Genomic DNA, 18,314 nt, shown 5'->3' on the forward strand with positions numbered 1-18,314 from the left:
GCTACTCAGATCTCAACCTAATAAGCAGTGACATGAATGTGGTGGGAATTAATTCAGCTTACTCCTCTTTTTAAGAACATTTACTCATCAGTTTTGTTTGAAATGCACCCTATTAGTACAAAGTCATAGTAAACAGAGTAAAACTCGTAGAAATTAAAGGAGTTCGGGCTCTTGATGAGCACCAACTTCTGATTTATTTCCAAGCTGATTTTGCAGCAGAGCTTGATGTTCTCTTCTATTGGAAAGTGCAGTTTAGTCCAAAACAAACAATCAGGGCAGTCAGTTAGTTTTTGAGGTTATTTAATAGAAAAAAAATATTATACTTATAAATATACATATGTTATTATTTAATAGTGTGTTTGATTACATCTTTCAAAAATGTATGCATTCTCATAAATGAATAACAAGTTATTAAAAGAAACATAGGAGCAGGCGTGAGTTTCTGAAAACTGCCATGTTCTCCCACCATGTTTCAATACAATCACTGAGAAGGACGTCTCCCTTCTGACTAATGTAGTTTTATATTACTCACTATGTGCAGCCAGATACGGGCATATATGTAGTACACCAAATGTGGAGGAGAGGTGATTTTGTAGGTGTTTTTGTCCATGGAGGGACATTGAAATTCATGCTTTCACCTTCATAAGCAAGACACAGTATGATGGTTCATACCTATGTTTTATCACCGGAGAAGGAGTGCTAAAAAACAATGCAATGGAAAGGACAGACACAACACGACCGACATCTTAATAAGATGTCATTCTCTTCCTAGAGAACACTTACAGCTGATCAAGTTCAGCTGCTAAAGAATTATGAAACTTTCAGTGTAGGAGCAAATAAAATATCTGCATTATCGCAGATAATTATGCTTAATTTATAATTTATACCTTTAATTTGACATTTTTTATGTATATTTATCTGAAATATATAGATGGCAAAATTTACTACCAGCAACTTTGTGGAAGTGGTTTTGGGCTTTAGGAGCCAATTACTCAACCTTAAAAGAAACTTAGTAATGCTGCTTAGTTCAGCTGGTACTTATCAGCACAGACCTTTAAACTGCAGCAAAATAAGCACAGAGAATAAATGGGCTCACTGTGAGTGGGATAAATGCACTTTAATAGTTGTACCAACAGCAGAGATAGTAATAACTAGAGGATTATTTGCAATTTGTAAATCAGTAAAGCACACGTGAGCCATATTACATAACTCTGATGTAAGCGCCGTGCTTAACTCTCTGAACCTTCTTAAACTGTCTCTCATGGACAGATGGACACAAACGGCACACACCGGCCAACATCAGTCACAGTGAGGTGTACATGTGCACATGGTTAGCTGCCTTGGCTAAACTATTACTGAGTAAAGAGGGCCGCTACGCCTCTTACTCTTCTGGATTACACACCCAGTCCATCACTGAGTGCAATAAATAACATGTTCACCAATTGGGATATTATGCGCCTACTAGGGGTGCAACAATACTCGTATCGATATTGAACCGTTCGATACAGTGCTTTCAGTTCGGTACGCATATGTATCGAACAATACAAAATTTTTAATTTATTTTATCAACTTTCCTTCTGACGATGCTGTCTGTGTTGAGCACTCAGTGGATCTGCGCTCGACAGTGCAGCCTAGGCAGAGTAGTCAAACGCAGATTCACTGACCGCAGGGCAATCTAGCAAGACGGAAGTTAAGCTCTCCTTGCAACATGGCAAATTGAACCTCCCCCACCTTCATTCAGATGTGGCGTTTGGAACTATTTTGGTTTTCATGTGAAGCATGACCCTGAAGGTAAGCGCGTCATGGACAAAAGTAAAACAGTATGTTGGATTTGCCACGCAATGCTCAATTACATTGGTGGGAACTAGTGTGTTAGCGCAGTTTGCTCCTTAACGTGTTGGCCGTCCAGCCCCACGCACGGGGCGATCCACGGTAGCTTGTTAACGGAGATTTGCCGTTTTGTGGCGTTAACGTCATTTCAGATTAACGCTGACAGCACTAGTGGGAACAAAATTAATATGACTGCACATTTACGCCGACATCATCCTAGTGCAAAGACAAGTGGAAGCAGACAAAAACAACAAGCACGCATGCTACAAACTTTACCCAGGTCATTTAGACAGCCGTTAGCACATGATTCTCCTTATGGGGACCTGATATGTTTAATATGCTGCTGAGAATATAGCCCAGAAGAAGCGTATAGTATAGCTTTTATTTTGGAAAGAGCCATTTCTCTGTAATAAACTCTTTTCCAAAGATGAGTGATTCCTCAATCAGATTTGTACCTGCAATATAAAGTTTGGACCATTTAATTGAACTTACCGGGCATAATCTTAATGCCTCTTTCCTCCCATTCAGTCATTCATTCATCCGTCTTCTAGTCACTTATCTTGGCCCGTGTGAAAACAGCAAGCAGAGCATAAAAACTGAGATAGGAGACGCAAGCCCTCCAGCATATCCAGGGTCTGCCCTCAGCCGTTCCTGCCTGTAACACAAAACCACCTATATGATTCCTCTCAACATGATGTAGCTGCGGCTCGATAACTAAGCTTCTCCCAAATTGCTGAGCTATTCAGCCTTTTCCACAGAGCGTGACCAGCTGCCCCATGGAGTATCCTCATCCCTGCTGCTTGTTTCTGCCATCTGATTTGTTTATGATTACTAAAATCCTGTGTTCCACAGAAAAGTGTTGGAGCTACAGATTCTAAATCCTCTCTTACCTTTTGTGTTTTGTGTGCACAAAGACAAAGATGTGTCTGATGCTACAGTAAATATTCCATCCACCCATTTTTTATCACTTATGCTAACCTCACTAATTGCATGTGCTTAAGAGTACCTGGTGAGAACCTGCAAACTACACACAGGAAGGTCCTGGCCAGATTTGAACCTATAGGACCTTGTTGATGTGAAGCAGCAGTGCTAATCACTGCATCACTGTGCATGCTATGCAGCATTTAATACCAATGAAAGAAGAAAAATGCTATACTTGAACCTTTAAGTTTAGCTTTTGTTTCTTAGTCGATCAGCATCACACTTTGCTTAGAAAGTTCAATCTTTAGAAAAGTTCATGATTTATTTTCTGAGGGCTAGGTGAAACTTGACTCTGGAGGTGATCAGAAGGATTAGAGCTCAGAGGGAAAAACTTACTCTATCAAGAAACTACAAACTGTGCCTGCCAGTGCCTTTAGAGCTTACTAAGTAGTTCACTTATTCATTGTTCCTGCAAAGAGCTGCAGGTGCCAGTAACGTCTGTCAGCTTTGATTATACTGTGATATGAATATTGCCCTCCCACTAGTGGACAAAACATACATTTTCTAAAAGGAAATAGATATCGAGACTGCTATCTGCTGACTTGATTGATTCAGATGAAAAGTACATTTCATTTGCTATATGGTGTGTACCATAAAGCTGTATGCAGTATGACAGCTTAACAGTGGCAAATTCATGAAAGTTTAAATGAAGAGGGACTAATCTTTTACTTTTATACCTTTAGGATCAATAATTTGTGGTGACATTGTCATAAGAAATGAAAGAAATATGCGTACCATATTGCATAAAACAAACTATGGGTCAGACATCTGCTTACCTTCAGATTGGACAGGCTGCCTGTGACTTAATAAATGATGAGATATGACAAATAATACATGTACTGTAATTGTTGGCGTGAGATGACTGGCACAATATAAATGTGCTTATTATTCCTCAAGACACAGTTGTGATAGAGTTGAATTAGCATGTGCATCTCACCTCTCCCTGTGTGCTTCATCTTCCTGTTTCCATTCATGTCCGCTTTTGTCTCTCCCTCCCTCCATCCCTTTATTTTACCACCACTCTACCTCACTCCCATCACTTCTTCTCAGCCCCTCTCTCTCATCCCTGCTGTTTGGTAAAGATGACTGAGTGTGAAGATATGATGAAATATTTCCTGTCATCATTATGAATTAGCCTTTGCACAAACCGGCACGCACACACTCCTGCAGATGTGCATACACGCATGTATGCACACACACAGCAAGGCCCATGTATCATATCAAGGTCTCTTGAGACAGTTTAACAGTGATGTCATTGATCTCAGCTGGCTATCATCACAGAACCTGACACATACTGCAACAAAGCACAGCCAGGACACTTTCATGAGGCCATATCTGGGTCTAAGAACATACATTTGAGCTGAAGTGAAGAAACTGATGACTAATGCAAATGGCTTAAACACCTGCTGCATATATATGGTATATGGCTGACATGTAGTACAGAAGATGTATTTTTTTTCTTTTTCTGCAGGTTAGTCTTTTTAAAAAAAGCTATTATACTGTAGTACCTTTGTGCCATAGCTGGAAGAACTAGATAGCCTGTCTCTGTAGGTTTGTGATATTGATGCAAACCTACACAGAGGCTGAGGAGGTGGAGCAGGTCATCTACTGATTGGAAGGTTGGTGGTTTGATCCCTGGCTCCTCCAGTCCGTCTCCAACACGCTCTCATCCCAAAACGTAACATATTACGCTATTTGACAAATCATCGGTATGTTACGCTTTCAGCCACTCCACACATCTCTATGTTATGCATTCGGAAACATGAGAACCTTTTGGACTTAATCTACACATGTACATTTATTTTACTATCATGAATCGCTTTGGAAAACACTAACTAACACGATTAAGTTTGAGGCTGGAATACACGTCTGGAACGTGTGTTACTGCCGAGAGCGTCATTCTATTGGATTCCAACCACAATCCGGCGCATATCATAGGAACGCGGAAGGTTACCTTTCACGTTCTACTTGAATACAAATAATCTGAACATTTAAACCTTGAACCTTTCACTTTGCGTTTGTTCATACTTAAAATTTATATTTTAATCATTGAAGTTAAAAATGGAAAAGAAAATTTGACACATAATCTGCTGCTAGAAAATAAATGCCTTTTAAAATATCAAAATATAATAAAACAGGTTTGATTAAATCTGGGAGTCTGTAATCATTTGCCCCTTAAGTGCAAACAGGCGTGGATGGTTCGGATGGTTCAAAGTAACCTGGACAGCAGTTAGTCTTCACAAGCCAAGGCATGTATCGTGTGTTACATGAAACTGATCTAGGCACTGTTATCTGTACAAGTTTCATGATGCTATTAACCAACAACTGGCAAATGAATAATACCAGATAGCACACAATAACACAATATAACAATAACACAATATTCTTATCTAAAAGCCTTAAACATCTCAGTGCAGAATTTCAATGCGATTCTGGTTCGACGGTCAAGTCAAAGTAAACATAGCTGAGACGTCTCCATAGCTGACACAGGGAAGCGGGCTACTTCAGAACCCTCTGAAAGAGTAATACACTCTGACTTGTACCATCTGCTGCTGTCTACCAGCCCCCCGCCAAAGCTGAGCACACTGCAATGAAGGAAAGTGGAGCAACTCAAGAGAAAAGCAATCGTCATGATCACTGATCACTGGATCACTGACTTCCTGACGGACAGGAAGCAGCACGTGAGGCTGGGAAAGAATGTCTCGGACTCCCGGACCATCAGCACCGGCTCCCCTCAGGGCTGTGTTCTTTCTCCTCTGCTCTTCTCCCTGTACACCAACTGCTGCACCTCCACCCACCAGTCTGTCAAGCTAATCAAGTTCGCAGATGACACCACCGTCATTGGGCTCATCTCGGACGGGGACGAGTCTGCCTACAGGAGGGAGGTTGAACGTCTGGTGTCCTGGTGCAGCCACAACAACCTGGTGCTGAATGCCCAGAAGACAGTGGAGATTATTGTGGACTTCAGGAAGCACACAGCCCCACTCCCCCCCATCATCCTGACTGACACCCCCATCACCTCTGTGGACTCATTCCGCTTCCTGGGTACCACCATCACCCAGGACCTGAAGTGGGAGCCCACCATCACCTCCGTCATCAAGAAAGCCCAGCAGAGGATGTACTTCCTGAGGCAGCTGAAGAAATTCAACCTGCCAACACGGACGAATGCAATTCTACACTGCAATCATCGAGTCCATCCTCACCTCCTCCATCACCGTGTGGTACGCTGGAGCCACTATCAGGGACAAACAGAGACTGCAGCGTGTTGTGCGCTCTGCTGAGAAGGTGATTGGCTGCAGACTCCCATCTCTGCAGGACCTGTACACCTCCAGGACACTGCGGCGTGCAGCCCGGATCTCAGCTGACCCTTCTCACCCTGGACACAGTCTGTTTGACCTGCTCCCCTCAGGCAGGAGGCTCCGGTCCATTCGCACCAGAACCTCTCGCCACAAGAACAGTTTCTTCCCCTCTGCTGTTGGACACATGAACAATAACCACATGTTTGTCCCCGCCACTAACACATGACCCTACGCTGTGTCACTGCATCATTTCATGTTTGGCACTGATCACCACCTGCACTCATGTATATATCTTTCTACGTAGCACTCATAATTCTTATTCTCATGTATATATCTCATGTATATCTCATGCACATATCTTTCTTTCTACATAGCACTTTAATTCTTATTGTCTGCACTGAAGCACCGCAGCAATTTCCTAATGTTGTAAACCTCAACATCTGGCAATAAACCCATTCTGATTCTGATTCTGATTCTGATTCTGATGATGGAGAAAATGTCTTTTTGTTTACTATGCTGTTATTTTACTTCAGTGCTGAGCAATGCTCCTCTCATTTCCAAATGAAGAGGCTGTGTTGTGTTATCCTTAAATATAGATGAGAAAAAAAACTATAATAGCCTCACAAATCAATATTATTTTGTCATTTTGGAGAATAATGGATATATTAATATGGATCCCGAACAGAACTGGACACAAATCCAGCTACAGGCAGAGGCAGATTCTTTATAAACTCCAAAGCAAAAACTCAAATTATTCAGGCCACTCTAGAGGCTGGCTCTAGGAAGGACAATAGCTCATTCACTCATGCATGCTTTGTTAGCCACAACATGCAACGCCTTTGGCATGCAACAACTGCTGCACTGCAATACACACAGTTGTGATTTTGAAGCAGAAGCCTTAGTTTTCGACAAGAAAACAGGATCTTGTCATGCAACGTCTGGGCGTTTGCTCAGGGTCGATTGAGTTTAGACTGGAAATGGAAGTAATAAAAAAATGGGAATAATAAATGCTTTGATTGATTGATTGAATCTTTATTTTGAACATGTTGAAAAAGTATAAAAAAAATAGAATTAAAAGAGACAAATGAACAAAGCAAACAAAAGGAAAACGAGCAACCACAACTCCAAATAACGTCCATGTTCAAAAAGGAGCAGGAAGAAGCATAAGCTTATTTAATCCCACCCCTTTTCCACTATCTAGTATCAATAGACTACAGAAATACCTCCTTGCAATTACATTATATGTTATGTGTAATTTTTTTTTTTTAATATATACACATATATGTTTCTATCTATCCATACATACGTATATACACACATACGCACATATACACATTTTCAATAACCCCATTAACACCTCAAGGATACACAACCTACAATTATATATATATATATATATATATATATATATATATATATACCCATACCAACAAACCCGTGCATGCGCACACACATGAAAATATTAGACAAGAACACCCTATCAAATCTCTACCTTTTCCCTGTACCCTGTAAAAACCATATCCTTAAACCGCTTTTTAAACTGCGCCATGCTTGGACATTGCTTCATATCTTTACTTAGTCTGTTCCACAGCTTCACTCCACACACAGAGATGCAAAAACTTTTTAATGTTGTACGGATACGAGGATGTTTTAAATTTAATTCCCCCCTCAAATTGTATCCCCGTTCCCTTTTAGAAAACATTTTTAGAATATTGTCAGGAAGCAGGTTATTTATTGCTTTATATATAATTTGTGCTGTGAGAAAATGAACCAGATCTGTGAATTTTAGAATTTTTGATTTTAAGAATAGTGGATTTGTATGATCTCTGTAACCAGTTTTATGGATTATCCTTATGGCCCTTTTTTGTAATATAAAGATTGATGATAGCGAACATTTGTAAGTATTGCCCCAAACCTCTGCACAGTAATTCAAATACGGTGCAATCAGGGAACAATAGAGAATGTGGAGTGATTTGTGGTCCAGAATGTGTTTTACTTTACTCAAGATTGAGACACTTCTTGAAATTTTGTTATGTATATGTTTTATATGAGACTTCCAGTTTAATTTATCATCTATAATCACACCAAGAAACTTATGTTCAAGTACTCTTTCAATTTCCACACCATCTACATGAATCTGCACTTGTGCATTTCTAAGGGAATTCCCAAATAAGATAATTTTAGTTTTACTTAGATTTAGCGATAGTTTGTTCCTGTTAAACCATTTTTTAATTTTGCACATTTCTGAAGTAATTGTATCCAGCAGCTCCTTTAGATTCCCCCCAGAACAAAAAATATTTGTGTCATCTGCAAATAATACTAATTTTAATATATCAGATGCCTTACAAATATCATTTATATAAATAATAAATAATTTTGGACCCAGTACAGAGCCTTGTGGAACACCACAAGCAATGTCCAAGCATGATGAGGAATGGACACCCAGCTTCACAAATTGTTTCCGGTCACTTAAATAATTTTTCACCCATTGCAGTACAACCCCCCTAATCCCATACCGTTCCAGTTTATTAATTAATATGTCATGATTGATTGTGTCGAATGCTTTCTTGAGATCCAGAAATACTCCAGCTGCATACTGTTTCTGATCTATAGCATTCGTAATCTCCTCAATTGATTCGATTAATGCCAGAGATGTTGATCTTTTTGATCTGAATCCATATTGACTGTCAGAGAGTAATTTATATTTATCTAAGAATTTGTCTAATCGTTTATTAAACAGGTTTTCTAGGATTTTGGAGAATTGTGGTAGTAAAGAAACAGGCCTGTAATTTGTGAAGTGGCGTCTATCCCCGGTTTTATACGGCGGCACAACTTTAGCTATTTTCATTTTGTTTGGCACTTTTCCCGTCTGAAATGATAAGTTGCAAATATATGTTAGAGGTCCTACAATTCCTTCAATGACCTTCTTGACGATTTTCATGTCAATATCATTACAATCAGTAGATGTTTTATATTTACACATGTGTACAATGTCAATTATTTCTTTTTCCTCCACTGATGTGAGGAACATTGAGTTAGGGTTCCTATCAATCAGGTTTTCACTACATTCTACTGATGGCAGTGACTCAGGAATTTGTTCTGCCAGTTTTGGTCCAATATTTACAAAATAATGATTAAAGCTGTTGACCTTATCAGCAGTGTTTTCCATAATATTGCCATTATCGATAAAGTATTGTGGATAACTTTGTTGTCCAGAATTATTTTTAATGATACCGTTTAAAACATCCCATATTCCTTTCATATTATGTTTATTGTTGTTCAATATTTTACTATAATACTCCTTTCTACATACACGTATAATATTGGTCAACTTATTTTTGTATTTTTTATATTTATTTTCAGCATCTTTTGGTCTTTGTTTTAGGTATTCCCTATAGAGTGTATTTTTCTTTTTACATGCATTTTGTAAACCCTTAGTGAGCCATGGTCTATCTGAATATTTGTGCTTTCTGTTGTATTTTATTGTTGGACAGTTTTTATCGTACAACTCCATGAATATTCTTAAAAATATGCCATATGCAATATCAATATCAGCTTCTTTGTACACATTGTCCCAGTCCTGATTTAATAGATCGTTCTTAAATGCAGTCATAGTTTCTTCTGTCCTTACACGTCTGTATCTCAGTTGTTCTTCATGCTGATTTTTCTTATAATTAGTGTCATAAACTGCAAAAACTGGTAGGTGATCACTGATGTCATTAATTAATATTCCGCTCACAATGTTGTTTTCCATATTGTTAGTGAAAATATTGTCAAGTAAGGTGGCACAATGTGGTGTAATTCTGCTAGGCCTGGTTATTTTAGGATGTAAACTCAAACTGTACATAGTGTTTAGGAATTCGTCGCTCATTTTATGCTTTTTTGGATTCAACAGGTCAATATTAAAATCACCACAGATAAACATAACTTTTTGATTTGTTTTAGAGAATATTTCCTCTATGAAGTCATTAAATACTTGAATACTAGAGCCAGGTGTTCTATATATACAGCTAATTATTACATTTTTTTCTTTTTCCTTATAAATTTCAATTGTTATACATTCTAGTAAATTATCAATTACAGTTGTCATACTTTCTACCACCTTGTAGTTTAGGTTTTTATCCACATACACAGCTACTCCCCCTCCACTCTTGTTCCTTCTATTTACAAAATTCACTTCATATCCCTCCAGTCCAAAGTCCATTCCTTTCTCCGCATTGATCCATGTTTCAGAAATGGCAATAATTCCAAATGGATTTGTCAACTCATTTAGATATTCCTTTATATTGTTGAAGTTGGCATACAGACTTCTGCTATTAAAATGGATTATTGATAATTTATTTTCCGTGTTGATGGTGTGCTTAAACTGTTCATCAGTGAAGTAGCAGCAGTTACAGCTGATGTTGTAGAAGAAATTATTTTCCGGATCTATATCCTTTTCTAAGTCTAGAACATTATGGTCTGTGTATCGAAATGTTCTCAGTTCCAGATTATCATAAAGAGAATTCCAATGAGTTATGTTGATATTGTTGCCGGATGCAGATGAAGTTCTTTTGGACTGTGCCATGTGTTGTGTTGTGTGTCACGTCACATGTGTATTCATACCTCCAGAGTAAGTTGACCTCAGTATTTGTCCAGCTCTTCCATATTTCTGATGACCAACACTTTGGCTTGTTCCGGTGTTCCATTGAGTTTAATGAATACTTTGCAGTTGGTGGTCCATGTATTTTGAATTTTTCCCTGTTTCTTCAAGTAACGTGCTTTCCTGGCAATGTCCGCATTTCTTTTTATCAGATGTTCGTTCATGAAGACATCGGATCCTTTCAGTTTCTTTCCTTGTTTTAACAGTGCTGTTTTCTGTTTTCTGTTTGCAAATCTCACAATGATGGCTGGTTTGTCACTGTCATTTTTTCGGGGTAGAGGGTGGCAAGCCTCAATGTTGTTATAATCCACTTCCACACCTTTGGACCGTAGAAAGGTAACCACTTGATGCTCCGTGGAGTTGACATCTTCCTCTCCTGGCCCTCCTACATTGTCAGTGGCGACCGCACGGGCGTATGACCGGGGTTTGATGCGAAGCCCCGTGATGATAACATCGTTCATCCGGGTGTACTGCTCCAAATCCGCCACTCTGTTCTCCAGGTACGCCAGCCGCCGATCCTTCTCGGCGTTCTGGATGCGGAGAGCCTTAACTTCCTCGACCAGGTCCAGGATGGCTTTCTGCTGCAGTTTGACAGTAGAAATCTCCTCTGTCATAAACTCCAGCGACTTCTTAATATCATCTCCTTCCTCGGCTGACAGAACTTTTTTCGGGCCCATGCTGAGAGACGCTCTTGTAGCTTTGCCGTGACGACCGGCTAGCTAGTTGATGCTAGCGTTCTTCCTCTCACTCCAAATGTCTAGGTTAAATGTCTAAGTTAACATTACGGTCTTATGTTACAATATTTTATGAAGTCACACCATTTACAGTCTTTAACCGAGTGAGTTCACTGACCTATACATGGACTATTAGCATCTACAGAAGAAATGTCAGAATTTCTAACCTTAGGCATACAACAGAGCAACAATTGTCACACAGTTCATTGGATAAACATTGTCCTTTGCATGTATCCATATATTGAACTTTTTTGACGACGTCTTTCTGACTAAATTTCCTTCCTATACTTGTACAGTTTTATGAAAATGGGCATCTTTCAACACATCTTTTCTAAACAGCTGCTCAACACTGGTAGGATCTCATGTGATGTTCAGCATTGTTTTGTGCTGCAAAAAACATCTCATTACTTTCAGAGAGTCGAAAGATGAGTTTAAACTCTGAATCTTAGAACACATGACTGAGCATCACCAGAATCTCTGCACGATCCCGTTTTCCACATCACTTGGTTATAAAACAGAAGTTAAAAATCAGTGCTATCGATGGACAAGGCTCCACAAAACAAGGAAAAGATTTTAAAAAATCCCAACAGATTAGATAATAGAAATGCACGAGAGCTAGAAAGCTCTTAGGGTCAGTGGTTATGTTAATGTCAGCTGTCAGAACCAATCCATATGTCTGTCCGATAAGCAGTGATGTTGATGGAGGATATGCATGTGACATACCCAGATAGCAAAAATTATGACAACGCTTCACTGCCTTATTCCTAGAAACTGAAAGGTTGTATACATATAGTCAATACATGCTGCAGGATAATCTGCAGCATATGCTGTTTTTTAGGCAATGGTAGATTTGCAACAATATTTGGAAGTACACATCCTGGTTCAATATAAAAGCACCAGTTTGAGTTGTGTGGTTTTTTTGTTCTGTTTTTTTTGTTTTGTTATTGGCATTAACAGATCAATTCTAATTTGTCAATGCTTAGAAGCCTAAAAGGCTTTGTTCCAGTAGGGAACTGCAAAACTGTGACTACGTCCAATGAGGTCAATCAGATAATAAGCTGTCTAAGGTGAACTTTCATTTTTAACTCGGTATTTGTTTCAAGATGAGTTGGTTGGATGCTGGGTTAGAGCATGGCTATTCAACTACGAAGTTAGTTGGGCCAGATTTTCAAACCGAGGAATTTATCTGGGCCAGATTTTTTTTTTTAAGCCAGTAAGCAGCAGATCATGATCAATTTCAAACCCACACAACTGTACTGAAAAACAAGTAATTTTTTTATTCATTTTCCCCTGTAAATCTGGTGACCTCTCACAAATGCACACCAAAAGGTCCATTTAAAAAAAGGGAGCTATAACTAAACTATTTTTTGCACATTTGAAATAATAATAATAATAACAAAAAACATTTTGATAATTCCCTTTCAAAACGGCAGTGGAATTTCCTTCAGTGGAATTGTGGCTCAAGGAAAAACAGTGTTGTTATTGTCAATCGTTTGCCATTTGTCACTTCCTGTTTGCCATTTGTTTGGAAGTTGTGTTTTGATCGTGTCCTGTGGATTTTTGAAATTTGGCCATCAATTTCTGGAGCAAAGACTACTCACATTGTTGGAACTTTTGGTACAACCCTGTCTGGATTACGACTTTGATACAGGATATTGGACTGGACTAACGGAGTTAACGAGGTAATTGCAGGCTAGCCAACGCGTTACCAGGCTAACAGCTGACTGAGGAATCAGCTGACTGAACCTGCTACCAGGGTAACCAGATAAAATGGGGCCGAAGAGGACACCGACAGCTGAGGAAGTCGAGGACATTAAAAAGTCCCTTGACTTCATAATGGAGGAAATTTCTACTATCAGGTTGCAGCAGAAAAATATCATTGAAATTGTGGAGGAGGTAAAGCTCCTCCGCATCCAAAATGCCGAAAAAGATAAAAAGATTGCATACCTGGAAAGTAAGGTCGCTGACCTGGAACAATACTCCAGGATAAACGACGTCATCATCACTGGGCTCCATATTAAACCCCGGTCATACGCTCAGGCGGTGACCGCTGACAGCAACGAGGAACCTGGAGAGCTTGACATTAGCTCCACGGAACAACAGGTGGCTGCTTTCCTGCGGTCCAAAGGGATTGCCCTGGACTGTAACTCTGTCGAAGCATGCCACCCTCTTCCCAGGAGGAACGGCAACATACCGGCTATTATATTAAGGTTTGTAAATCGAAAGCACAAGATTACGCTGCTGAAACAAGGAAGAAAATTAAAAGGATCTAATGTCTTTATCAATGAACATCTAACCAAACACAACGCTGAAATAGCCAAAAAAGCGCGACACCTTAAGAAGCTGGGAAAAATCCAAGGCACTTGGACGACGAACTGCAAAATATTCATTAAACTAAACGGATCACCAGAGGAAGCCAAAGTTCTGACCATTAAAAATATGGCGGATCTCGAAAAATATCAGTGAGCAACACGATCTGGACGGCAAACAAGGTAACAGACAACCACACACTCACTTATGACACACACTGGAAGGAAGAACTCAGATACATCTGGAAGAATCAGCTGCATCAGTCAGACAGTTGCAGAATATGATCAATTGGAACTGAAAACATTTAACTATATGGATCACAATACACACGACTTGGAATATGAAATAGATCCAGACAACAACTTTTTCTCATCTAACAATAACAATTGCTGCTACTATACAAATAAAGACTACAATCAGAGGATTAAAACTGAGAATAAATTATCAATTATCCACTTTAACTGTAGAAGTCTCTATGCTAATTTTAGTCATATCAAAGAATATCTTAACCAGTTTTCACATCCATTTAGTGTCATTGCCTTATCAGAAACTTGGATCAATGTGGAAAAAGGAACAGACTTTGAACTGGAGGGTTATGAATTCACATTTATAACTAGGCGAAACAAAGGAGGAGGAGGAGTGGCCTTGTATGTGGACAAATCCTTGAAATTTAATGTGGTGGAAAAGATGACGATGGTGATTGATAATGTACTAGAATGTATTACAGTTGAAATTTGTAAAGAAAAAAGTAAAAATGTAATCATTAGCTGTATATACAGAGCTCCAGGTAGTAGTATTGAGACATTTAAAGACTGGATAGAAGAAACATTTATTGAAATAGCTCGCAAAAAAGTTTTCATTTGTGGAGACTTCAATATTGATTTGCTAAACCCAAATAAACATAAAACCACTGAGGAATTTATAAACACAATGCACTGTATGAATCTATTCCCTAAAATTACTAGACCTACCAGGATTACATCACATTGTGCAACTCTCATAGACAACATTTTTGCAAATGACATTGAAAATAAGACTGTAAGTGGACTCCTGATTAACGACATAAGTGACCATCTTCCAATTTTTACAATCTATGATAGGAATTACAAGATCAATAAAATGGACAGTAAAAAAGAGTACAGACGAGTAAGAACAGAAGAAAGAATGAATGCATTTAAAAAAGATTTATTGAAGGAAAACTGGGGTGAAGTATATCAGGAACAGGACGTTAATAGTGCTTATAATAAATTCCTTAGAATATTTACATTACTGTACAATACCAACTGTCCAATAAAGCAATATAGTAGGAAACAGAAATATATGGACTGTCCATGGATAACAAAAGGTCTGCAAAATGCATGTATAAAGAAAAATGCTCTATACAGAGAGTTCTTAAGAACGAGAACTAAAGATGCTGAAATCAGATACAAAAGATATAAAAATAGGTTAACTAATATACTTAGATTTAGTAAAAAGGAATACTATAAGAAGCAATTAGATATAAATAGAAATAATAATAAAAGATTATGGGAAATCCTGAACAGTGTTATAAAATGTGGGACTGGACAAAAGAACTATCCCAAGTATTTCATTTGTAATGACCATGAAGAATACAATATGGATGTTGTGGCAAATAGTCTCAATGAATTCTTTGTAACTGCTGGACCAAATTTAGCAAGAACAATCACTCATCCTGGGAAAGCACAGGAAAAACCCGATACACTGATTGACAGAAATCCATATTCTATGTTTCTCACAGCCGTTGATGAAAATGAAGTTCTTGAAATTGTCAAAAAATGTAAAAATCACAAATCTTTGGATTGTAATGATATTGATATGATAGTGGTTAAAAGAGTCATTGAGGCTATTATAAAACCATTTACATACATCTGTAATTTATCATTTCAAACTGGTCGATTTCCAGACAGAATGAAAATAGCAAAAGTTATACCTCTATACAAATCTGGAAACAAACACCATTTCACAAACTACAGGCCTGTCTCTTTACTACCTCAATTCTCAAAAGTTCTTGAAAAACTGTTTAAAAACAGACTGGAAAAATTTATAGATAAACATAAACTACTCACTGAGAGTCAGTACGGATTCAGATCAAGCAGATCAACATCATCGGCACTATTAGATTCAATAGAATACATCACAAATTCCATAGACAAAAAGCAATATGTGGCTGGGTTATTCATAGACTTGACAAAGGCATTTGACACTATAGATCATGATATATTAATAAGAAAACTGGAACGTTATGGTGTCAGAGGGGTAGTTTTAGATTGGGTCCGGAGTTATTTAAGTGACAGAAAGCAGTTTGTGAAAATAAATGGTGGTTGCTCCTTATGTATGGACATTGCTTGTGGTGTACCCCAAGGGTCAGTTTTGGGTCCAAAATTCTTCAACTTGTACATTAACGACATCTGTAAAGTGTCCAAAGTATTAAAAATGGTTCTCTTTGCTGACGATACAAACATTTTTTGCTCTGGTGATGATCTGCAGAATTTATTGGAGGATATGACTAATGAAATAAGTAAAGTGAAGTTCTGGCTTGATAAAAACAAATTATCATTAAATTTGAATAAATCTAAACTTATGTTATTTGGAAATAGTAGTTTAAATACAAATGCAAAGATTCAAATAAATGGTGTTGATATTGAAAGAGTCAGTGAAAATAAATTTCTGGGGGTAATAATAGATGAAAAACTTAACTGGAGAGCTCACGTAAGATATATTCATTCCAAAGTATCACGAAGCATTGCAGTACTAAACAAGGCAAAACAGGTATTCGACAGAACATCACTTCATATTCTCTACTGTTCACTGGTTTCACCATACTTAAGCTATTGTGCAGAGGTCTGGGGCAATAACTATAAAACCACATTACATTCACTTTTTACTCTTCAAAAGAAAGCAATTCGAATCATCCACAATGCAGGTTATAGGGAACATACAAACTCACTATTTTTGCAGTCTGAAATATTGAAAATTGACGATATAGTGAAATTCCAAACAGCACAAATTCTATTCAAAGCAAAAAATAAAGAACTGCCAGGTAATATTCAGAGTATGTTTTTTTTTTTGAAAGAAGGAAGTTATAATTTAAGGGGTTTTTGTAACTTCAAAACAATGAAGGTACGTACTACAAGAAAAGGCTTTTGTGTTTCTGTTCAAGGAGTGAAACTATGGAACAAACTGAATATGGAATTAAAGCAATGTCCAAACATAAAACTGTTCAAAAAGAGTTATAAAAATATGATCTTCTCGATCTATAAAGAAAAGGAAAATATTTAAATTAAGTGAATGTCTCTATTTAAAAACAAACAAACAAAAAATTCATGATGTGATATTATAGTATATCAGAAATCTGTTCACTATTTTTATTACAAATTATATCAGTAAGGAAGCTGACTAAATATTCACTGATAATTTATGGGACAGGGGTGGGATTAAATAAGTGTATACTTCTTCCCACTCCCTTTCAACATGTAAATTAATCAGAATGTTTTTTTGTATGTAATTTGTATAGTATATTTTTTTTCTCTCATTTCTTTTCTAAATGTACTTGTATATTGTTCACATGTTGAAATAAATTACCAATCAATCAATCAAAATATTTTGCTGACCACTCACTTTTCCTGCCATGGATGGAGCCCCATCCGTCACAGACACGCTTCATATCCAGACCATTTTCCTCAAAAAGAGCTTAAATCTTCTCAAACATTATTTCGCCAGCTGTGTGTCCCTCTAACGGTAGTAAACCGAACAATTTCCCATCCAAAAAACGGACATATACGCATAACTGTGCATTATCAGTTCTGTCTGTGATCTCCTGCTATAGACATTACATCAGTTTTCTTCAGGTCATCTAACAGCATTTCAAACTCGTCTGACGCCAGAACTTCAACTCTACGAATATTTGAACTGTCCTACAGGGGTACGTTTTTAATAGCAGATGTCACACTTACTTTAATTTTTTCATCACTTTTCACCGCATCCACCACGGCCAGCATGCAGTATTTCATTGTTTCAGAATCTGTGAAAGGCCTTTTCTTCTTCGCCAAGAAGCAAACACGAAGGAAAGATGCTGCAGCTCTCTCTTGGGCTGTACAGGACCCTCACCATGGTAGTACAACTCCGGTTGTAAGATTATTAAACTCGGTAAAATGAATAAGTATTTGTCAGTCCAGGCAGGGTTAAACCGACAGTTTTCATTGTCAATTTTGCGCTTTTAGAGTGAGAAAGACATGCTGTTGTCGCATCATATATTACGATGATTGTTTAATATCTGTACATCACGGTGCATTGTGGGTTAAATATTGCTAGACTACTAGGAGTGTTGCATTCACAGTCTACACTACGCTGTAGGAATTTTTAATTTTTTTAAAATTAATTAATGAATTGATTTTTTGCGTTTTCTCTGTGTTTCTGCCAGGACCACAGGCAGGGCCACTCGCAGGTTGCTTCTGGGCCGCATTTGGCCCGCGGGCCGCCATTTGAATAGGCTTGGGT

General features: G+C 38.0%; 2 protein-coding genes across 3 annotated transcripts in view; one reads left to right on the plus strand and one right to left on the minus strand.

The window, feature by feature from the left end:
* The window catches only part of il1rapl2 (interleukin 1 receptor accessory protein-like 2), a 443,889-nt gene that overhangs the window by 87,125 nt on the left and 338,450 nt on the right, over positions 1 to 18,314 (plus strand). The window lies entirely within an intron of this gene.
* Positions 10,568 to 11,369, minus strand: LOC146638390 (uncharacterized). Its single transcript, XM_085368166.1, has one exon. It carries the CDS (start codon positions 11,364 to 11,366, stop codon positions 10,734 to 10,736), a length of 633 nt encoding a protein of 210 aa, XP_085224292.1. The 5' UTR covers positions 11,367 to 11,369; the 3' UTR covers positions 10,568 to 10,733.

This window comes from Diplotaxodon limnothrissa, linkage group LG2, assembly GCF_057381915.1.
Source record: "Diplotaxodon limnothrissa isolate DT_005_m linkage group LG2, D_limnothrissa_male_GT1.1, whole genome shotgun sequence".
Classification (NCBI taxonomy): domain Eukaryota; kingdom Metazoa; phylum Chordata; class Actinopteri; order Cichliformes; family Cichlidae; genus Diplotaxodon; species Diplotaxodon limnothrissa.

Excerpts from the sequence above, each read along its gene's own strand:
- LOC146638390 (XM_085368166.1), bottom strand. The coding sequence starts at position 11,366 with ATGACAGAGGAGATTTCTACTGTCAAACTGCAGCAGAAAGCCATCCTG.